Raw genomic sequence first — 25,395 nt, forward strand, 5'->3', positions numbered from 1 at the left:
TTTTGTAGAGTTCTTTGCTAGAATCACTTCTATGACCTCTTACTTCACAAGAATTAAGAGTGAGACCAAAAATTTAGAAAGGAGAAAGAAAAGTTTTATAAAGAAAATTGTTTCGGCTGGATCCGGGCGGACCATGCTAAAACACACGAACTTACTGTTGATGGCGGACGAGCGGACGTCGAAGATGAACGAACGGGCGACTGATCCGGACGCTGGAGCCGGGCGGATGATGGCAAATGCAGGAGCCGGGCGGATGAGCGATCACGAACGTCGGAAACGGGCGGACACTTTCAACTGGATCCCACGAACCGAAGCAAGCTTCACTGGCGGGCGATACCAAGATGGACGATCGCTCTGTGCTCCAAACCGGGCGGACGTCCTCCAATCCGGACGCTCGCTCTCTGCACCAAGCTGGACGGGCGTCCTCCCCTCCAGGCGGATGATCCTTTGCTTTCAACTCCAAGCTGGGCGGGCGTCCTCCCTTTCCTTAGCGCTGCTCCACCCTCCTAGTGGGGAGGGGCCGGGTACCTGCTAAAGGCACTCCGACGCTCAAGTCAGTAATATGACAGGGCGTTGAATAATGCATGCATGTGTTGCGTTGTAAGCAATCTGTCCAGAAATCATACCTGAGACCTTTATTTATACTGATCGTAATGGGCTTTTACCTTTTGGGGGCCTGGAAACGGCCCAATAATACCTTAATCTTCATTAAGGACTTAATGTGCCATTAGCATTTAACCGTGTAATCAGCGAAGTGCGTCGGTTGGGAATGATGGTCGGTCAGGGATGTTACCCTAGGTAGGCGTCCAGCTCTTGGCCGGACGATCCTTTGCTTGGGCGGACGTCCAATCCTTGGGCGGACGTCCAGCTCTTGGGCGGACGTCCAGCTCTTGGGCGGACGTCCAGTCCTTGGGCGAACGTCCTACTTCTTGGGCGAACGTCCAGCTCTTGGGCGGACGTTCCACATTGGGCGGACGCTCCACATTGGGCGGACGCTCCACATTGGCGGACGCTCCACTTTGGGCGGACGTTCCACTTTGGGCGGACGTTCCACATTGGCGGACGCTCCACTTTGGGCGGACGTTCCACTTTGGGCGGACGTTCCACATTGGGCGGACGCTCCACTTTGGGCGGACGTTCCACTTTGGGCGGACATGCCAACCTTGGGCGGACGTCCACCTCTCAGATGGTTTGGCCGCTCGTTCGGTCCTGATTCCTGGGCGGACGTCCTTGGACGGTCGTCCGGTTTCTAAGGACGGACGGTCCAGACTATTTGGCGGACGTCCGGATTACTGGGCGGGCGTGTCTTATGCCGGGAGGACCTATCAGTACATAAGCCCCCGAAGCCCGAGCATAATTTTATTGTGCGAAGGGGTTGTCCGTGCCTGGATGGGCGTCATTTTGGAAAACCGCTGGATCCATGCAAACTCGGACTAATGTTTGTTTGGGCGTTCGGTCTTTGGTGCTTGACACGGGTGGCCGCTTGTCATTTTGACCGGACATGCCATCTTGGGTGGACGTCCACATGGCTGGACGTCCGTCATGACTGCCATCTTAGGGCGGACGTCCAAATGGCTGGACGCTCGGCCAGATTGCCATTTTTGGGCGGTCATTTCATTCTGGACGGACGTTCCATCTTGGACGTCCCTTTTTGGGTGATTGGACGCTCGTTCAATCTTTGGGCGGACGTGCTACTTTAGATAGACGTCCGGTTCTTGTGTTATGCGAGTCGTCCAGGGTGGGCGCTCGACTTTGGTACTCAACAGGGGTGAACGCTCGGCCTTGTGGCGCTCGAGCGGCCTTGGTCCTGATTGCCATTTTGGGGGGCGGCCTTGTTAACCGTTCGCTCGGTCTATGTTGGGAGGACTTATCAGTACATAAGCCCCCCAAGCCCGAGCGTAATTTGATTGTGCGAAGGGATTTTTCGGATGGTCCCCGAATTGTTGGGTCCATGTGGTGGTCGACTTGGCGTACCTTGGAGGACAAATGGCCGGATTGTTGACTGACGTCCTCCTACTCCAGATTAGTGTTAAATGCCAGATTCGGCTAAGTTACGGATGGCCGGCTGATCGCTGAATGCCAGATTTGGCTAAGTTACGGATGGCCGGCTGATTCCTGAATGCCAGATTTGGCTAAGTTACGGATGGCCGGCTGATTCCTGAATGCCAGATTTGGCTAAGTTACGGATGGCCGGCTGATCGCTGAATGCCAGATTTGGCTAAGTTACGGATGGCCGGCTGATCGCTGAATGCCAGATTTGGCTAAGTTACGGATGGCCGGCTGATCGCTGAATGCCAGATTTGGCTAAGTTACGGATGGCCGGCTGATCGCTGAATGCCAGATTTGGCTAAGTTACGGATGACCGGCTGATTCCTGAATGCCAGATTCGGCTAAGTTACGGATGGCCGGCTGATCGCTGAATGCCAGATTTGGCTAAGTTACGGATGGCCGGCTGATTCCTGAATGCCAGATTCGGCTAAGTTACGGATGGCCGGCTGATCGCTGAATGCCAGATTTGGCTAAGTTACGGATGGCCGGCTGATCGCTGAATGCCAGATTTGGCTAAGTTACGGATGGCCGGCTGATTCCTGAATGCCAGATTCGGCTAAGTTACGGATGGCCGGCTGATCGCTGAATGCCAGATTTGGCTAAGTTACGGATGGCCGGCTGATTTCTGAATGCCAGATTCGGCTAAGTTACGGATGGCCGGCTGATTCCTGAATGCCAGATTTGGCTAAGTTATGGACGGCCGGCTCTTTGCTTTCTTGCCCGGCCAAGCTGAGAGTTGTTCTCGTTGGAACACTCTTTTTCACCAGCTTGGTCTTACTGGGGTGGACGGTCCTTTTGCCCAACCAAGCTGAGAGTCGTTCTCTTTGGAACGCTCTTTTTCACCAGCTTGGTCTTAATGGGGCGGACGGTCTTTCGCTCCGTCGTCCAACCAAGCTGAGAGTTGTTCTCGTTGGAACACTCTTTTTCACCAGCTTGGAGTTTAGTAGGGCGGACGGTCTTTCGCTCCGTCGCCCAACCAAGCTGAGAGTTGTTCTCGTTGGAACACTCTTTTTCACCAGCTTGGAGTTTGGTAGGGCGGACGGTCTTTCGCTTTGTCGCCATCGTTGCCGGTTACCTGCACCATGAAGGGAACATAGCGAATTTCAAGTTTAACGAAAGATGTGTCCGTACCTTGTAAGGCCGAAAATATGCTATGGCCAAATGGCTGAGAAAAGGTTGAGGCCGAATGGCCGAGACTGTACTGAGGCCGAACGCTCTTAATCAGGTGGAGGCCGAATGGCGAAATAGGCTGAGGCCGAAAATATGACGAGGCCGAACGGCCGAAATAGTTCTTAGACCGAGCGTCCTTAAATATGAGGAGGCCGAACGGCCGAGACTGCTGAGGCCGAACGTCCTAGATTATGCTGAGACCGAGCGTCCTTAAATACGAAGTCCGAACGATCAACAATACGCTGAGGCCGAGCGGGCCTATAATATGTTGAGGCCGAGAGTTAAGGCCTTATGGACGAGCGCCTGATGAGGCGTGATGGACGAGCGCTTCAGCCAAGTGGATGGGCGCTCTTTGAAGCTGGACGGACGAGCGCTTGAGTCCAGATTTGGACGAACACTCTTTGAATCCGGGCGGACGAGCGCTTAGGTCCGGATTGGACGAACGCTTCAGTCCGGCTTGGTTGGTCACCTGCAGTATAAGGGAAACATGATCGTATTTCTAGCTTAAAGGGTGTGTTCGTACCTTGTAAGGTCGAAAATATGTGTCCGAATGGCCGAGAATAGGTTGAGGCCGAACGTCCGAGATTATGCTGAGGTCGAACGGTCGAGACAATGCTGAGACCGAGCGTCCTTAAATATGAGGAGGTCCAACGGCCGAGACTATGCTGAGGCCGAACGTTCTTAAATATGTGGAGGTCGAACGGCCGAGACTATGCTGAGGCCGAACGTTCTTAAATATGTGGAGGCCGAATGGCCGAGGACATATGTCGTGCGGCTATGAAGTACTGGTGATGGGGTGGTCCGTGCTCATTTCTCGTGGTCACCTTTGGGTAACCGAAGTTACACGGCCCCACGGTGGGCGCCAAATGTTTCGGCTGGATCCGGGCGGACCATGCTAAAACACACGAACTTACTGTTGATGGCGGACGAGCGGACGTCGAAGATGAACGAACGGGCGACCGATCCGGACGCTGGAGCCGGGCGGATGATGGCAAATGCAGGAGCCGGGCGGATGAGCGATCACGAACGTCGGAAACGGGCGGACACTTTCAACTGGATCCCACGAACCGAAGCAAGCTTCACTGGCGGGCGATACCAAGATGGACGATCGCTCTGTGCTCCAAACCGGGCGGACGTCCTCCAATCCGGACGCTCGCTCTCTGCACCAAGCTGGACGGGCGTCCTCCCCTCCAGGCGGATGATCCTTTGCTTTCAACTCCAAGCTGGGCGGGCGTCCTCCCTTTCCTTAGCGCTGCTCCACCCTCCTAGTGGGGAGGGGCCGGGTACCTGCTAAAGGCACTCCGACGCTCAAGTCAGTAATATGACAGGGCGTTGAATAATGCATGCATGTGTTGCGTTGTAAGCAATCTGTCCAGAAATCATACCTGAGACCTTTATTTATACTGATCGTAATGGGCTTTTACCTTTTGGGGGCCTGGAAACGGCCCAATAATACCTTAATCTTCATTAAGGACTTAATGTGCCATTAGCATTTAACCGTGTAATCAGCGAAGTGCGTCGGTTGGGAATGATGGTCGGTCAGGGATGTTACCCTAGGTGGGCGTCCAGCTCTTGGCCGGACGATCCTTTGCTTGGGCGGACGTCCAATCCTTGGGCGGACGTCCAGCTCTTGGGCGGACGTCCAGTCCTTGGGCGAACGTCCTACTTCTTGGGCGAACGTCCAGCTCTTGGGCGGACGTTCCACATTGGGCGGACGCTCCACATTGGGCGGACGCTCCACATTGGCGGACGCTCCACTTTGGGCGGTCGTTCCACTTTGGGCGGACGTTCCACATTGGCGGACGCTCCACTTTGGGCGGACGTTCCACTTTGGGCGGACGTTCCACATTGGGCGGACGCTCCACTTTGGGCGGACGTTCCACTTTGGGCGGACGTTCCACTTTGGGCGGACATGCCAACCTTGGGCGGACGTCCACCTCTCAGATGGTTTGGCCGCTCGTTCGGTCCTGATTCCTGGGCGGACGTCCTTGGACGGTCGTCCGGTTTCTAAGGACGGACGGTCCAGACTATTTGGCGGACGTCCGGCTTACTGGGCGGGCGTGTCTTATGCCGGGAGGACCTATCAGTACAAAAATTATTTTTTTCATAAAATGATACTCGATAAATAAAATTTTTATTTATAGTCTAACTGTTAAATAATAAAATAATAGTATCACTTTTTAAAATCACTTTTATTCTTAAACTATTTTCTAGTTCTTTATAATATTTTTCTTTCTAAATTAATTAAAAAAATAATTATTTTATAGACTAAAATTTAACTTCAAGTAAAAAGAGTTTTAAATCTTTATATTTGACTATTATTATTATAAGTAATTAAATTGTATTAAAATAGTATATAAAATAAATTTTTGTTTCACTTTGTATCTCTTTTCCATTATATTTTATTTAATTCGAATAATAATTTCTCTTTACGCTAAAATGTTCATCTCAGTTTTCATCATCTATTCTAAATAAGCATTGAAAATAGATAAAAATTACTTTTTCATCCTTAGTTATAACTATCTACTCAGATTTTGTTCATTATTGACGGTTGATTGTGCAGCGGCTCTTCTCTTATTTGGAACAATTTATCTTACCGTCCTTTTATTAGTTAACATGTCATTCGTGACACCTTTACACATAAAGTATTTCGTACTATATTGTACTATTTTCTTTTTACCACCAAATGCTACTATTTATAAACCTCAATAATGATATAAAATTGTTATTATAGTCAATATTAATTTAAAATGTTTAATCACTCATATTGTCTTTATTTTATCGAAAGTATGTCTAGTTGCTTTTCGTTTTCTTAAAGAAATTTCAATTGTTATAATTTTTGTAAAAGTATTTTGTAATATCCCAAAAATACAGTATAAAACTATAGAAACAAGTATTATTAACAATCACATGTTAATAATACTACATATCAGTCTTACAAAAGATAGGACGTACGCTTATGGCCGAACGACCTTATAGAGTAACGATAAAGTTAAAACTGTACAAATAAGCAATCTAGACCGAATGGTTTACAAAAGGCCTATACCGAACGGTCTTACAAAAGAAAAAGGTAAAAGATGATCGAACAGTCATCGTACAAATAAACTAACTACTGACCGAACGGTTCTACTATTCGGTCTTAACTTCTACCTCGACCAAACTTTCTTCTTCCAGCGCTTCTTCTAGCATCTCTTTTCCTTCTGCTCACATCCACACGGATGATCATTGCAACAGGACAAACGACCGAACGTACAAAACGGACAAGACAGGAAAATAGGGTAAGGTTATGTAATTTAATTCATGTATCAACAAATATTTCACACAATCAACTAAACAAGATAAATCATTAACTCCTTCATGCAAAGCCTAATACTAGACTCTGACTATCCGGACTGTATGAATTCTGTGTAGCTACGACGTTCGTGCACCCGAGTGATGTAGTAACTGGGATACCCTCAACAGCTGCCACCCGAGATTAGTCCTATTTGTCCAAATTAACTATAAGGACTAGGACCTCCTGCCATTCCCACACATGACTTACCCATCTCTACGTGAGAACGAGTAATCACGGAATATCAGGATGATCCGCCAGCTTAGCGTGCCCACATTCATACTTTACCAATTCCAATATTCATTCATGAGATATTCCTCCCCGGAATACTCTTTCATAATCAAAGTCATTTCATCCATATCATATTCCATCATCTTTCATCATTAAAACTTCAACTTAACCAATTTGAATAAAGACCCCGTAGGATGCCAAATACCGAACGTTAGTTTTTAATCTAGAACAAGACCGAACACTTGGAGTGAGACCGAGATGTCTCCAACTCAAACATAATCAAATTGAGAGAGTTACTCACTAGTTGTGAAAAGGATCGAATATAATAATACTTCTCAGAGAGTAATATAATCGAATGTTGTTTACCAAGTGAGCCAATTTAATGAACTGACTCTTGAGAGTTCAAACCGAACACCGTAAAGCCTAGGCCGAGTACTAAGACTCTAGGCCGAAACCAATTAAGACATATATTGTAGGACATCAAATAATAGCACTTGACGGAATCATATGAAGAAACCGAACACCAATAAATACTTAGCTTCTTAATGAGTTAAACATCAAGGAAACCGAATGCTAGTCGAAGACCGGACACTGTAAAGAGCGAACACTATTGAGTTTGGACGAACGCTCTTATTATAAAGATAGATTACGGAAATGAGAACTAGCACTAGGTGTAAGACCCAGCACTTACTTAGTACGAGCGCTTGGTGTAAGACCGAGCACTACTTAGTACGAGCGCTTGGTGTAAGACCGAGCACTACTAAACTTATAGAAGAAAGGCTTGATAAATATAATAAGATACCATTTAAATATTGATTACGAACGAATGAAATATACAAATACATATAGATATACTTAAGTTTATCATCAAACACCAAGGAACGAATATCCTTGGTTGAACGCTTATATACAGATATTACTGAAAGAAGACGTTCGGTCCTCAACTAGAATTCTTTCCAAATGAAAGAATCCAGTTCCAACCGAGTCCCCAGGAAAACCCAACGGTCAAAGATCTTCAGTGACGAACATCAATTTTCACATAAAACTCTAGACTTAGAATTCATAATCTTATCAATACATTTCTCAACATCTATCTTCATACATTCATACATCCATATCATAGTAAATATTCACACTTCATACAGTCAAAACATATCAACACTCATACTTCATATTCATTCAGAAATCAACGAACGTACATTCATTCAAAATAAGAATCTTAATCAAATTATATAAGCTTCCTTTACCTCTAAGCGTGACCGAACGTTCACAGAGGCAGAATACGGGTTCACCACTATGGTTTCTTCTACCCTTAAAGCTCACCAATTTCAAAACTATACCAGAGTAAAGGACCAACACACTATCAGAATTAAATATGGAAAGGTGATCAATTCAAGCAGCCAAAATTAGGCTTGCATGCGCAGAAAAATCACTCGGCTGAGAGAGATGAACTTACCAGTCCAGAATCCGAAACTGATCGGTTCAAACGGACGCCCTCGATGCTGGGAAAGAAGAAATGGTGCCTGAGTGGTGATCGGAGGAAGGAAAAATGAGGATTTCTTAGAGAGAACAAAGAGCTTTTTAGAGAGAAGGAGGAGAAAATGGTTTCAGAGATTTGGAGAAGAAGGTAAGCATGAAGAAGTGGCGTGAACTTTTGAAAACCCAAAATTTTACTCATACCGTCATTAGCGAACGTCCACTCCACTACTCACACCTGTCTTCCACTTTCTGTTTTCCAGTTCTCCTTCCTCGACACTTGTCTTCCACTCAACTGGGTTTTGGGTGGATTTTTAGTGGGTCTGACATATTTCAATTAAGTTATTTAAAAAAAAGTAACACACTTAAGAACTTGTGTCAATATGTAATTTCTTTTAATTTTTCTAATTCTTTTTTTAATTTTTTAACTGTTTTTTTTAAATTATTGTCTGTGTCATATTCTTTGTATGACACATATTATTGTAAGTGTTACGTGTGAGTGTTTAGTTTTAATTTAATTTTTTTATTTAATTTTTTTAATTTTTTTAAAAATAAATCATATTATCTTTCTAAATTAAGATAAAATTTATTATTTGTATAAATATCATATTGATATTGTTTTATTAAAAATGACATTTTAACCTATTATATTATTGTATATTATTAAGCCATGATTTGTTAATCATGATTTTAATCATTAAATTTTAATATAAACATTAATATTTATGCAAATAAGAAATTTGGTCCTAGTTAAAAGAAGACCAAATTTATTATTTATATAAATGATATTAATTAATTTATTTTTATTAAAACACATGAATTAATAGTATATGTTTTAATCCTTTTTTTTTTAATATTAGTTTTAATTTTATAAAAATTAATAATATATAATAATGTAATATGTTAAAAAATCATTTTTAATAAAAATATCAATATAATATTTATACATATAATAAATTTTGCCATAATTTGTAGAGGGACCATATTGCTCCATTTTGAAAAAAAAAAGACTAAATTGAATCAATAAGAAAAATATGAGGATTAAATTGAAATCAAGACATCTGTCATGTGGCATTGACACAAGATACTTGATACGTGACAACAAAATATTTAGAAGAAAAAATAATTAAAAAATTAAAAAAATTTATAAAAATTAAAAAAAATCACATTGACACGTGACATATTGTTAATGTTGTTATTATTTTTTTTTTCAAAAAAACCTAATTGAGACACTTTTTAAAAAAATTAGGACACAATTGAAGCTTTTTAAAAATTGGGATGACATACAACCCACAAAATAAAAATTGATTCCTGTTTCGGGTATAGGATTGAAGTCCCTTACTCAAAGCACTTCAGGTTGACTTGAAGATCGGGCAGACCCTGCTCAAAGCACTCCCAGTTGTGTTGAAGACCGGACGTTCGCTGTTAGACTCCAGGTTGTCTTGAAGATCGGACGTCCGCTGCTACCACTCCTAGTTGTCTTCCGTCTTTCAAGTTACGTTGTCTGTTCTCCCTCTTCCTTGTCCAAGCCGGGTGGATGGGTACCTATCAAAGGCACTCTAACGCTCAAGTTAGTAATGTAACCAAGTAGTTGTCACAACAAGTAATGCATATATTGTGTATCATGATCGTAAAGTCATACTTGAGACCTTTATTTATACTAGTTGTGATGGGCCTTTACCTTTCACTGGCCTAATGACGACCCAATCACACCTTAATCTGCACTAAGGTTTTAGTGAGTTATTATCATTTATAATCTAACCATGTGGTCGGCCTGGGTGGTCGACCTGGTGGTTGATCATCCTGGATGGTTGGCCAGCCGGCCTGGTGGTTGATCGTCCTGGATGGTCGGCATAGATGGTTGGTCTGGTGGTTGATCATCCTGGATGGTCGGTCTGGTCTGAGGACGACCTAGTTTGGTGGTGCCGGGAGACCGTATAGTACAGTCGGAGATCATGTCTTTTTGCGGGTGACTTCAACTACAAGAGTAGGAAGGGCTCTTCGTTCGAAGAAACTATCTCCTAAGTTCATTGGTCCATATCAAATTTTGAGAAGAATTGGACCAGTCGCTTACGAGATGGCGTTACCTCCTCAGTTAGCCAAACTCCATCCAGTTTTTCACGTTTCTCAACTAAGAAAATATGTTCATGATCCTTCTCACATCTTAGAAGTAGAAGATATTCAAATCAGAGATGATCTATCCGTAGAAGTGCAACCTGTTAGTATAGAAGACACTAAAACAAAGGAGCTTAGAGGGAAAACTATCAACTTAGTCAGGGTAGTTTGGGATAGGAAAACAAGTGACTCTACATGGGAATTAGAAGATGATGTAAAACATTCTTATCCCCATCTTTTTTTATGAAGTGTTGAATTTTCGAGGTCGAAAATTTTTGTTGTTGGAGAGAATGTAAAGTCCAATAAAAAAAATGTTATCTATTGTAATAAATAATATCAATTATTTTTTTTGTAGTAATAATTTTAAAGGTAGAAAATATAATTAATAATAAAATTTATGATAAGAAAAATTAACAATTTAAGATAAAGGATTGGAGTAATTTTAGAGGTTTTAAGAAAAAAGTGAATAGTAAAAAAAAATGAATAGTAAAAAAAAAATGAATAGTAAAAAAAAAAATTAAATTGTGGAGATAAACACTCCACGTAGAATTGAAACATCAAAGATAAGAATTTAGCAAATGGTGATTAAAATAAGATTTTTATAATAGTAAATGAATAGTAAAAATAAATAGTAAAAAAATGAATAGTAAAAATGAATAGTAAAATTTTTTGGCTATAAATAGCAAGGGAGGGAAGGCTGAAACTTACACCAAATTTATAGAAAAATTTGTGAGAGAAGAGAGTTGGAGAAATTTTTAGTTGCAAAGGGGGAATTCTGGAAGTTTTCGGAGAACTGTTTCAGAGGAGGAAATTAAGTCTAGAATAGAGGTAAGGGGAGTTACATTTTTGTTTGGTATTATCTTGAGTCTTGCATATGTTGCTTTTGTTTGATCTTAAATCTTGAATGTGAAGTATTTTGTTTCTGTATGATTTTGAATTTTGGATGAGAACATGCTTCCGTGTTTAGATCCAAGTGTAATAATTGTAAAATGTGATGTTGATTATGTTATGCCATTTGTATGTTATTAGTTGTTTATTTTTGTATTTTTGGATGGATTAGAAGTTGTCTAACCGGCTATGCCAGATTCAACTTCTTGTTTCCCCATACTTTATATTGTTTTCCTTATTCGTTTTTATTTTTGGAAGGATTAGAAGTTGTCTAACCGGCTCTGCCAGATTCAACTTCTTATTTCCCCAGACCTGTTATTATTCTTATTATTTAATTACATTGTATTCTTGGAAGGATAAGAAGTTGTCTAACCGGCTCTGCTAGATTCAACTTCTTGTTTCCCCAAAACTTTTATTGTTCTATTTAATTTTTATTGCATCTTCCTGAAAGGATGAGAAGTTGTCTAACCGGCTCTGCCAGATTCAACTTCTTGTTTCCCCAAAATTTTTTATTAAGTTTATTTTAATGATTGTCAAACATTTGATTCTTCTCCGGTGACCATTTATAATAACATTTTATTATTGTTAATTTGTTTGTAATATATTTATCTTCTATGATTTCTGTGTTGAATGTATTTTATGATGTTGATATGAAATTATGCATCTAACATGATATGAGTATTGTGGGGAGATTTTGTAATGGTATGATATGAGTTGAGGAATATGAGCATGATATGAGTCTCATGGAGAGATTCTATATTGGTATGGTATTAGTGTATATGTTGATGTTGAGGGTCCTGTTGTTGGTGGTTATCCTAAAACTCTAATAATTGTTCAGTCTCAATTAGAGAAGAATGTGTTATATGGTGAGAGTAGTAGGAGGTCCTAGTATATGTTCATAGACGTTAATGGACTAACCTTGTGGGTGATGTGATATATTATTTTTGGCCATAACTGTGTTGTAGATGTCACCACAAGTGCATGACCACCCGAGACTTCCATCAACATTATATCCGGATAATAGAGTCTAGTATGATAATTGCATCTTACATGAATTTATGGTGAATGTATTGCATATAATAATAGTGTAATGCTTTTCTTTGAATTTTGCATGGTAGCTCACTCTTACTTGTTTTGTTTGTGCCGGAAAATCTTATTTTTGCGATGATCGTATAACGTTTATGTTATACGGGAGCAGATGCCGGAACGACATCCGAACCAATACAAGTGAAGGAAGAAGCAGAAGAAAAATGAAGAGTAGTTTAAAGAATTAAATAAATAATTTTAGGAGTGTTGTAATGATGTTAAAAAAAAATATGTATTTCGAGTGTGATGTTTAGAAGTGGATGATTGTAATACTGTACGATATTTTTATTATTAAGGAAATAATTTGTGTGTGAGATCCTTCGATGGGGTCGGCCGGGGTTCCTTCGATGCAAATCCACGGTCACCGACCTTCGGTGAGGCCGACCGAGATTCCTTTGGGGTATGGCCAAACAGTTGAACACTTGTAGTACTTGTGAAGATCCACGGTCGCCGACCTTTGGTGAGGCTGGCCGAGATTTCTTTCGTGAAGATCCACAGTCGCCGACCTTCGGTGAGGTTGGCTAGGATTCGTTTGTGGTATGGTCGAATGGTTTTCGATGAATGTGAGGCCACGGGAGGCCGAGTTGAGTCGGACGGTTGAGGCTCAACACTTGAAGCTAAATGGTTGGCCGAATACCTATGAGGACATGTTTAAGAAAGTATCTGAGAAGTCAAGGTATGACCGGACGAATGAGGCCACGGGAGGCCGAGAAGTTGAGGCCAATGTAAGGCCGAATGGTTAAATGCTTGAAGCTAAATTTGGCTAAATACTTGTGAGGCCATGGGAGGCCAAGCAGTCAGGTCATGGACGGCCGAGCAATTGAGGCCGGATGGCCGAATGCTTGAATGTTGATGCCAAATTTGGCTAAGTACTTGCAAGGCCATGGATGGCCAAGTAGGCCATGGAATGGTTGAGGATGGACATCCGAATAGTTGAACATTTGATGCCAAATTTGGCTAAGTATTTGTGAGGCCATGGAAGGCCGGGTAGGCCATGTAAGGCCGGATAGTTGAGGACGGACATCCAAATATTTCAACGTTTGTTGCCAAATTTGCCGAAGAATTTGTGAGGCCATGGAAGGTCGGGTAGGCAATGGAAGGCCGGGTAGGCCATGGAAGGCCGGATAGTTGAGGACGGACGTCCGAATAGTTGAACGTTTGCTACCAAATTTGACGAAGCATTTGTGAGGCCATGGAAGGCCGGATAGTTGAGGACGGACGTCCGAATAGTTGGACGTTTGTTGACAAATTTGGCGAAGCATTATTGAGGCCATGGAAGGCCGAGTAGGCCATGGGAGGGCGGATAGTTGAGGATGGACATCTGAATAGTTGAACATTTGATGTCCACGGTGTGCGCCAAAATGTTTCGGGTATAGGGTTGAAGTCCCTTACTCAAAGCACTCCAGGTTGACTTCAAGATCGGACGGACCCTGCTCAAAGCACTCCCGGTTGTGTTGAAGATCGGACGTTCGCTGCTTAGCACTCCAGGTTGTCTTGAAGACCGAACGTTCGCTACTTAACACTCCAGGTTGTCTTGAAGATCGGACGTTTGCTGCTCAGCACTCCTGGTTGTCTTCCGTCCTTCAAGTTACGTTGTCCGTTCTCCCTTCTCCTTGTCCAAGTTTCGCTAGCCTAATGACGGTCCAATCACACCTTAATATGCATTAGGGTTTTAATGAGTTATTATCGTTTATAATCTAACCATGTGGTCGGCTTGGGTGGTCGACCAGCCTGATGGTCGGTCTGGTGGTTGATTGTCCTAGATGGTCGGTAGGCCTGGATGGTCGGTCAGCCTGATGGTCAGCCTGGTCGTTGATCGTCCTGGATGGTCGACCTGGTCTGAGGACGACCTAGTCTGGTGGTGCCGGGAGACCGTACGGTACAGTTCCAGTGTGGGGTCTGGGATCATAATTGAAACACTCATTCACACTTTTCTGCAAGCATCCTAACGTGGTTTGCATAGCATCCTTAATACTCCTTCTCCAAGTCGTGCATGGGTGTACCTGCTAAATGAATTCTGACACTCAAGTCGGTACTAGTTAGCACAGTAAAATCTTAAATTCGCAATAAATACAAGTAACGTTTTACCTTATACCCGTATTTATATGTTTTAAAATGAGGTTTTAATTAAGGTTAACTTAATCACAATCCAAAAGCTTATAAGTATATTTTACCTATAAACGTATCCAATTGTAACATGATCAATTAACAGGTGTTTGACCGATGGGTTACTCACTCTTTTATACAAAATAGTCCGATCTACGAAGGTAAACAAAAGTGAAATAGTTGGCTAACTGATTAATCAAGAGTCGATCGATCATATGATACAAAAATCATCCAAATAATTAAGTCGAACTAAAACCACTTTAACCATTAGATATTTCAATAATTCATAATAGAATTAATTATATATAAAATTAACTATAGTCGATAGTAAATTTTCTAGTTGGTTTCTTTTGTGATCTTTCACTATACTTTCAAAATATACTTATTTTGAAGGATTACAATTTTTGTTTTAAAGAATCTAAATTTTTATATGATTAATCACATCAATAATGATATAAAATTATAATTATAATACAATTTTTGTTTTAGAGAATCTAAATTTTTATATGATTAATTACATCAATAATGATATAAAATTATAATTATAATTAAATACTAATAATCACTCATGTATTAATGATAAGTTAATCATATTTATTCATGATAACTTATTTCATGATAAGTGACTATTTTATAATTAGGTAATAATCATCATTCATATATTAATGAAAAGTTAATTAAATTTATTAACGGTCACTTTGTTCCGTGATAAGTTACTATCATAATATACCACAAATTAGTTATAAGAATATTAACTTTATATATGTAGTTTAATAAAATAAGTAAAACATTTATTGTATTCTAAATTTTCACTATAAAATTTCAAAATGCAATAATTATTGAAATAAGAGTATGAAGCATTTAAAAATAGGTTTAATTATAGTTTGGTCTTAATATTTTTCATTTATCTTTTAATTAAATAATTCAATTTAAAATCAACGTGACTTTTCAAAGTTGAATAATTTTTTTAATTTTTAAAAATATAAATAAAAATTGACGATTCTTCTATACATTGAAATTGACCTAATTAATTTTATATGAAAAAATATAAAATATCACTATAACTAAACTAGAATCATCACATCAACGTACTTTTAACCATTTGACGATTATGGTTAGTGATAGAAATAATATATCTTATAAGGTTTTATAAATATTAAAAAAATTATTAAAAAATGAAAAAAATTCAATATAATAAATAAATAAATAATAGGATAAAAAGGTTAAAAAAAATATTGTAATAGCATTATATATTATACCATTAATCATACATCACTAATATATATATATATATTGACATCCATGATTAAATGGTATAACTGTGCACCTTTTTGAGCTCATGATTGAGAAGATATAATGGAAACTTGGAAAAGAAACGAAGATTGTACTAATTAGTGATGAGTGATGAAGAAGGTAAACCAAAATCTGCTTAAATCTGCCTGAATAGACGATTACATCCTTGAACAATGAACCAGGGTTTCCATCATCTATGACAAACACATCTATAATGATAGGGGCTATTGATCGGATCATTCCCCTCCACAGGAACCTGTTCAGCTCTGCATTTGTACTTGCATCCTTTACATTCATTGTAAGTGCAAGTTGGTGCTGTTGATCCAATCATGGCTCTCCATGATTTCCTCATTCTCCATGCCTCATTGCCACCCTATATATCATTCCACATTTTTCAAACCACAAACACTTTGGAAAAAAAAACAAAGCTTTCCAAGGAATTATTCAGTTTGATCATAATTAACCTTTATTCTTTGATCTCTTTGAGGTTGCGAGTACTTCAACACCCATGCTTCTGTTTCATTGACTGAAGCAACAATGGCGAGAAATTTGATGACAATGACACCCTTTTGATTAGAGATAACTAAACAAAAATGCTTGACAATAACATGCAACAGAAAGCGTGTTTCAGCATATCAAGAGGAAAAATCATTACAACAAACAGATAACAGACATAAACATAGGAAGAGATCGAAGCACAGAGAGTATAATTGAGTATATATAAGCAAGTGGAGGCATTAAGAGAAGAAGAAATGAAGTTGTGGAACAAGATAAGCGGAAGAAGAACATTGCATTTGGATGAGTATGACCTTGTATTTGTTGAGCAGCAAATGTGAAGGCCAAGAGTATGAAGAACAATTTAGCTAGTTTGGTGAAGTCTTCCATTTTGTGCTTGTGTTGTGCAAGAGGGTGCAAGCATATATGGAGAAGATGTTAGAGAGAGAATGAGGAGAGAGAAATGTGGGGTTAATGGCAATAAATAAAGAAATAGGGTAAAACCTGCAACTTGACAGAGGAAAATATGGAGAGAAAGCATAGCCGACAGATAGACCATTATCACCAACTCCTGGGGAATTCTAGAGTCAACTACAATTACTAGATTGCCCATCTCATAACTTACTGAATAATTACATTTGACTTTTTCAAGTGAAAAAAAAAATATGCTTTATTATTTTACTGATATAAATATTTTTTGTACTGTGGATAAGATATGTGGTTAATTTGTAATATTCAAGTAAGAGCACACTTTATTTCATATTGTAGAGTTTTAAATTATATCTTAAATATTCTTAATAAAGTTTATCCTATTGTAACACCTTTATTGAATTGTTGTTAAATTATTTGTAAATATTTAATTCACATAAATAAAATTAATTTATAATAAATGTAAAGATTTTTTTTTTTAATTTTAGGTGTAAATTTAATTATATATGTTTAATAAAAAAGAATACAATAATAAAGAGAAATATGAATTCTGTATTTAAAAATTCCTTCTACCATAGTTTTCTTTGAAGACAATTCCATCATAGTATAAGTTTACTCTCTCTTTTTTATGTAAAATCAAATTAACTTCTGAAGGGTAAATTTTATAAAATCCATGCACAGAAGCATTTGCAAAGAATCAATTTGGGATGCAGTCACATTAATATTCACAAATCATATGGCTTTCACTGTTATACTTGAATTTTGGTCAACTTGATGTTGTCATCTAAAACATTAAATTATGAATGTTCCATTTTCCATAAACCGACACACAATAAGTAACTGCACAAAATACGAGCTTCGGAAGATGCTGTTTCTGAATTTTGTTTCTTCCACTTCACTTACCACTTCAGTAAACTCAATTCTTTAAGTATGTCCTCCATTTTTTTAAATCTCAGCCAAAATTTTGTAAGACTTTTGTTTTAGTAATATTTTTTAAAATTTATTGTAAGAACATTTAATTTCAAGATAATTCTTTTTTCTATAATTCATTTTAATTTTGTCATACCAGCACATAAATGGCAATGTTTTATTAAATTCTATGTTTTAAACTTATAATACTGTTATGACCTATGGAAGACATTTTTATCACATATATCTTATTTTGTAGTCATAAATTTAAAACTTTGCTCATATAAGATTCTCTCATTATATGGTGTTAACCAGTAGGGATAATAACTTCGACTTATTTTAGTTTGTCCTAGTTTGTTTTCATTTTAACCATAAAAAAATTGGCTAGACCCAAGTCAAAATTGCAGTTTAATAAGTCTACTCTACTTTTCATAGTTTTGTATAAATTAAAAAAATTCAAAAATTTCTTTATGATTTTTCAAGGTTTAATTAATAACTTGTTTTTTTATTTGATTTATTAGTTATTTATGTAATTTATTTTTTTTCACTCAAATGAGTTCTTATTTTTTTTGAAAATAGTCGTTTGTTTTTTTTATATTCGTGTTAAGTGTCAAAATATAAATTATCTTCTAGATTTGTAATTTTTTTTATTTTTGTTGTTGTTTATTTTGTGTCTTTTTCCCACCTTCAATTTCAGCTTTTTTTTCTCCAACATTCACCTTCCACCATCCTTTTTTCTTTTCCTCCTCTCTTCTCTCACTTTTTTTCTTTCCTTTTCCCTTCCTCTCTCCCTTAGGATTTTTATGATTTATGGATTGTTGTTTGAACTTAGGATGGAGTTGATGTATTTGTTGACAATGAATTTGTTATTACTTATTAAAATTTGGGTTTGTGGAAGATGCACACGACGTGTTTAAAGAGGTTTTTGGTGATATTTAGGAAGATGAAATGAGATGAGATGATTCCTTGTAAATGATGAAGAAAGGTGGTACGAGGTGGTTAGAGGTGAGGATGACAGATGAAAGTTGAGGATAAAAACAAAAAACAAAAAACCAAAAAACTAAAAATAAATTAGAGAGAGTTAAGTAAAAGATAACTTAAACTCTCACACATGTCACTTTGCAATCAATGTTAAGTTGATTTAAAGAAAGAGATAACATTGAGTCTATCTAAAAATCTAAGGATGCAATTAATTAAAGAAATATAAGACCAACCTACTTAAAGCAAAGTCTAAAAAGATCGTACAACCTGCTTTAAGATAAGATCTGAAATAAAAAATGTTTGCTCTAACAAAGTTGACTTACACAACGACTTCTGTGAAAAGAAGAAAGAGAAAACACAAGCATCAAGACTACGAACTGCAAACGTGGTCCAAAGGATAAATTTTCATAAAGCCTATATATAGAAGATCTCTCAAGAAGAAAATCAAGAGATAAAATAGAGAATAGCTAAAGAGCACAAAGCTTACAGCGACATATCCATCCTAAAGAGAAAAAGAGACAAAAGAGCTCAAAGAAAAGAATACATCTGAACTGAAGAAAAGAAGAGAAAAGGAGAAAGAGATACTCTCGAGTTTAAGCGTCAAATTTCTTACTATTGTAAGAGAGTATAGAGAAACACTTGCGAGTGTTTGAACTGCATTGTATTGTAATCAAATCCTCTCGTAGAGAGATTTAGTCCGAACTACTTGTAAGCAATCTTTGATTGCAATTCTACAAAGAATTAAAATACTTACAACTAAACTCTTTTGAGTTGAGGAATTTAGGCGCAGTAGTCTAGTACTAGGAGTGGTTCGAATACTCAAGAAAATTTCGACAAGGAGTTGAGTACCAAGAATGATGCGAATACTCAAGGAAATCTCGGCAAGGTGCTGAGTACCAGGAGTGGTGTTAATACTCAGAGGAAATCTCGGCGAGGTAGCTGAATACCAAGAGTGGTGCTAATACTCATTTGTAATCGTGTGAAGATTATAGTAGAACCCTTTGCAGAGGAGACTGGACGTAACTCAGTTGGAGCGAACCCATATAAAATCTCGTGTGTTATTTTCTCTTCTCTTTACTAAACAATCCTCTTAGAAAACTTACAATTGAGTTTTATATTTCAAAATATAAGAACTTCCAAGCTACACGGTCCTTTATTTTTAAAGGAAGTTCTTACAAACACTATAGTAGAAAAATTCTTAATAGTGCGACGATGTTATCCAAGCATATATATTTCAAGTCGAGCGTCTAAGCCTTCAAAAAAATATTTCATACACTCGACAAAGTACTATATCAAAAGGATTGCGAAAAATGTTTTCCATAAACACTATTCAACCCCCCTCCACCTTTAGTATTTTTTAGGTACTTCATTTATTCCTTATCTTTTTCCTTTCTAAACGTAGTTTGTAGTTTTAATCCCTATTAGGGTGTTGTCTAGGTGATCTAAGCTTCCTTGGTTCTTATTAATTAAATGGTCCAAAACTTGCTGGGTTCCAATGTCAGTCTTAGCATTTGTAATATGTTAATAATGTAAAATGATGTGACCAAGGGTTTAAGTTAGTTAGGTGCGTGCAGTTGCCATGGATTTTCTACCAATTGTTTAGTGGGCATATAATCTATATTCTCTTTGTTTAAATGTTATGTGGTGTTTTCCAGAGGTTTAGTTGCTATCATAGTATTATGTAGTATTTATAATTGATGTAGAGTGTACTTTTTATTGAGATAGTTGTTATAGGATGTGGTTCCATTTGGTATGGAGTTTTTTTCCCTATAATATCACCATACCATAACATCATAGTGGAAAGAGTCTATCTCATTCATGTACCCTACCTCACTGACTGTAGCCGCTCCTACAGCCCACCTGTAGCCTCCCCTATAGGACATATGTAGCCTCCCCTATAGATATGCTCGAGTAGTTCCACAATCCAGCTCAGGAACATGTAGTCTTGTCACACAAGGACAAGGAACACACCTTTACCCCACACAAGGAAAGTTCAATATTTGAACAACACTTCTACTGCACATAAGGCAAAAGGAAGCACTTATCTGCAGATAGAATCAGGATTTACGAGGTACAACAAGTAGACTTATCCTTCACTCTCATGCTCATCAATCACATACTCAAATACATCTCAAAACTCACTCATGCTCCATTCTCAATCACTAGTCAAACTAATTGTAAACATAACCACTAACCTTAATCTCTAATTATCATCATGTTCCACAACTCATCAGGCTTAGTCCACGTTCATTCTTCATTAATTTCACCATTTTTCACCAAAATGCACTTTGATAATCGATTATCACTTAAGATAATCGATTATCTTAGTAAAATTTATCAAAAACGTCATGTAGGAAAGGATAATCGATTATTCCCGAAACCACACTCAAAATCAAAACGCAGATAATCGACTATAACTAATGCTAATCGATTATTGTTGAATTGAAACACATCCTGAACATTATTCAAGCATTCAAACGTACATAATCCTAGATCACGTGAAAACATACTTAACACATCGTACATGCATTCAAGCATTACATACACATGTCCACATACTCAAACGCATATAATAAATCACTTGAATCCTCCAAATCCAATCATTGACATGTTATACCCCCAATAAACTCAATTATATTGCATATGATTATTACCACACCCTTACTGATGGGAAAAAAGGCCAAAAAACAATAGCAATTTAACAAAGAGCAATAACATAGCGAGAATTCAATCCCCCTTCTTGTGAAAATCTGCTAGGAGCACCAAACAAATAGAGAAAAAATAGAATCCAAAGCACAAAGGGACATCAACAATTTTTAATGTTCAAAACCCTTCAATGGAAGGGTAAAAATCATGAGTCGTTCAGACCAAAGAAAAATTTCCTATGATCAATAATAAGATGCAAAAGAGTCTCCGATAAAAACATCAAATGGGTTTCAATAAGCTAAGGTAACTAAGCATAATGCTTACAAATGAGAACCAAGAAGATGAAAATTCTCCAAAACAAAGTTGTTGATGCGAGGTTGTTTTCTCCCAAACTAGACATCTGATTGACGATCCGAATGGTAAGAATGAAGAATCATACATTTGGAACCCAATGTCCAAAAATCAGTCTGATCCAACGGTGAACAACTTCACAACGAAAAAAAAAACATCGGTGCAGGTTTTATGTTATGCGAGAATGACTTATTCTCTTCCTTTCTCTCTCATTTGACTTTTCCCTCTCTTCAAATGACTCTAATGTGCCCTACTAATCTGACCCATCTCCACTAAAACAAAGTGAAACATAATAGTCCACATTATTTGACCTATTCTCCACATAGGAAGGGAGTCCAATAACCGAACACTTACAACATATATTTGCATGAAAACTCTGAAACATTATAACTTTGTTCTCTCTTAACATCAAACTATCTGTTGGGATAACCCAACAAAACATACATAATACATTCATAGGAAAAACACATCACAAATATTACCAAAACATATTCTCATGCACACACAAACTCTTGCCCAACAATAACAACAAATAATCATAATCATACAACACATATCAAACAAGTATTTTCATGCAAGTAAATCAAGAATGCATAGCATACAACAAACAATGGTAAGCTTCGCCATACCTTGGCCAATACTAGGGTTTTATCTTACTTCAAAAACACCATAAATCCTCCCTTGAACTAAGGTTTTCTATAATTCTTCCTCATTTCTCCTAGAAAACGTCTTTTCTCTCCTTTATCTTTCTAATTTTCGTTTTTTGATTTAAGGGTAACAAAATCCAAATCTCTTTTTACTCTTCTATTTTTTATCTTCTTTTATTTTATCTCTATTTTTTTAATGTTAATAAAATCTCTCAGTTTATCTCTAAAATCACTAAGATTTTCTCTCTTATTCTCTCTCAACTACTTTTTAAAATATCATCAACCACCAAATCTTTTTAAAATCCACATAATCTTTAAAATATCTAACAATATCTAATAATGATTTTTTCTAAAAAAATTATTAAAATTATCGAGAGTCTTTTATCGACGAAAATAAATATGTTGGTAAATTTGAATTATCGATAAATTTAATAATGGATTTTTAGAATTTGAATTACCGACAAATTTTTCTGTCGGTAATACATATTTCATTTATCGACGAATTTTTTCATCAATAAATATGTCGGTAATACATATTTTATTTACTGTAGAAAAATTCGTCAGTAATATATATTTAATTTACTAATCTGTCGGTAATGTATATTCCATTTATCAACGGAGAAATCTATCGGTAAGTTAGTCGATAAAAAGAGAGATAAATTTCCCGCTCACTCTTTCTCTCTCACTACAAACCACACATTATTATTCTCTCTCTCTCTCTCTCTCTCTCTCTCTCTCGTTCCAAACTTATTTCTCTTCTTCTTTCCCAACTTCAAACCTCAGTTCTCGTTCCATCATCTTCCCTATTTCTCCCATCTCAACTGAGACCACCATAGTTGCAGGATCCCATTTGATGCGCCTCCATCTTCGTTGAGCCAGCTGTCGTCTCTGTTGCCACCAACGTCATCGAGCATCGAGTTTTTCGCTCCATCTTCTTCTTCTTTAACACGTGCAAGTGGGTGATGATGCTTCTATTCTTCCACTGTCGTCATGCCACACACCGCCACCACCATGCATCATCGTTGGACCATGCATTGGAATCCCACTTCTCGTTTCCTATATTTTTTTCTTTATATTTATGGTGAAGTAATTTGCTAGGATGGCTTTCTAGAAAGTATGAAATTGTATGAAATTGTTGTAATGATAATGGTAATTAGGTGATAATAAAATTGTAAAACAAAGCAAAGCAGAATAATAAATAAAAGCGGGATGATAAATTTTTTTGCAGGTTATGAAATTATATGAATTTGTATAACATTTGTTTGTAACGGATTGTAGTCCATCGGTAATCTATTGAAGAAATTATTACCAATAAATTTTTAACATTTTTCAATGGATATATTGACAATTGGTAATACCTATTTTTATTTGTAGATATTTATTTTTAATCACAAGTTATTAAATACTAATTGTTTTAGTATCATCGTTACAATAATCTCAACCGATAGAAAAAAAAGTAACGAAGTCTAAAGATACTTACACTAATAAAGATTTAACAAGAACATGCAGAAAGACACAAGCCAGCACCTTGTTTTTTAGCACACCACTTTTAAACATAATAAGTTAAAAATACAAAAACACTCAATTATGAGATATTCGAACTGAACAATATTTATAAAAAATTCAAAATATTTCAATAATATAAATAATTTTCATGAATAAAATAATTTAACGGAAATTATATCAGTGTCACTTAGGACGATGACACATGTTAGTTACTAGTTAATGTTAACCGGGTTTTGAATTCAATTTAATTTTTATATTTAAAATTTTGACTGTTCAATTCTTTTTAAAATAAATTAAATTAGTATCAATAAATTTATTTAATTATAAATTATTTTAAAAATATTTTAATATGTATATATACATTGTAATAAGATTTAGTCACAATATTATTCTATTTAAAAAGTTGTCAAAATTTCAAGTATAAAAACTAGTATTACATGAACTAACGCATAACAAAAAAAAAACTTAAAAAACAAAAAAAATATAAAAAAGTTAAAAGGTAAAACAAAAATTAAAAATAAAAATATTACAACTTGTAACCGCGTTAACCTAATCTAAAAAATAATCTAATTAAATATTTGAAAAAAAAAATAAAAATTAATTGAACAACAACAAAAATAAGAAAACCAAATAGAATAATTGAAAGAAAATCACGATAAAATGACAATATATTTTATCCAAAATCTCACAATCTCATTCAAGTATACGCAGAAAGACACAGGTGAGCACGTTATAAAAACACCAAAAACATTAATTATAAAAAATTTATAAATATTAAAATTATATAAATAATTGTTGTGGTTAAAATAATCTAACGGAAATTATATTCTTTTAACGGTTTAATGTAAAAGAAAAACAAAAATGTTAAAACTTATTCATTTTATAGTGAGTGATTTTAAAACTATCACTTTTATGTTAACAAATATTAAATAAGATTCAACGTAAGATATTGCCATTACAGTAAAATTATTAAATATCAACGAGAAAAAAAATAACTAGTTGTTAATTTATAATAATAATAATAATAATATAATACAAATAATTTAATTAAATCGTTTTAAAAAATATAACACTTAATTGAAAAATAACAAAAATAAAAATATTAAATTAAATGATTTAAACAAAAATTAGGACAAAACGAGGATTTTAGTCAAAATCTTATAAATTTATGGAAATTTCGGATAATTATACAAAACACAAGTAAGCACATTGTTTTGTAGCACACTATTTTTTAATGCAGTAAGTTAAAAGCACATAAAAAAAGATAGAGTATAAAAACACCAAAAATTCATTATAAGATATTCAAATTAAACATTAATTATAAAAAGATATAAATATTAAAATTATATAACTAATACTCTTGGTTAAAATAATCTAACGGAAATGCTTTAATGTAACACCATATAATAGAATTAATTATAATTAATGATAATTCAGTACCGTCTTAACATTAAAAAGTGAGTACGGTTATGGCCGAACGACCTTACATAAATTCAAGCCAAAACTGTACATCAGAACATAAGTTCTGACCGAACGGTTTACAAAACTAACACCGAACGGTCATAGAAAAGAAAGGAAGACAAGGGTGATCGAACGTTCACATCACCAAAACTACTCTACTGACCGAACATCCTACTGTTCGGTCTTAACTTCAACGTCCACCAAATTCTCTTCTTCCAGATATTG

General features: G+C 36.8%; 1 protein-coding gene across 1 annotated transcript; it reads right to left on the reverse strand.

The window, feature by feature from the left end:
- Nucleotides 1-15,857: 15,857 nt before the first annotated feature.
- On the reverse strand, nucleotides 15,858-16,907 carry LOC108319210 (uncharacterized). Its single transcript, XM_017550258.2, has 3 exons — nucleotides 16,555-16,907; nucleotides 16,210-16,271; nucleotides 15,858-16,118 (listed from the first exon to the last, which is right to left on the reverse strand). Exons 1-3 carry the CDS (start codon nucleotides 16,628-16,630, stop codon nucleotides 15,936-15,938), a joined length of 321 nt encoding a protein of 106 aa, XP_017405747.1. The 5' UTR covers nucleotides 16,631-16,907; the 3' UTR covers nucleotides 15,858-15,935.
- Between the last annotated feature and the right edge of the window lie 8,488 nt (nucleotides 16,908-25,395).

Source organism: Vigna angularis, chromosome 9 (assembly GCF_016808095.1).
Source record: "Vigna angularis cultivar LongXiaoDou No.4 chromosome 9, ASM1680809v1, whole genome shotgun sequence".
Lineage (NCBI taxonomy): Eukaryota > Viridiplantae > Streptophyta > Magnoliopsida > Fabales > Fabaceae > Vigna > Vigna angularis.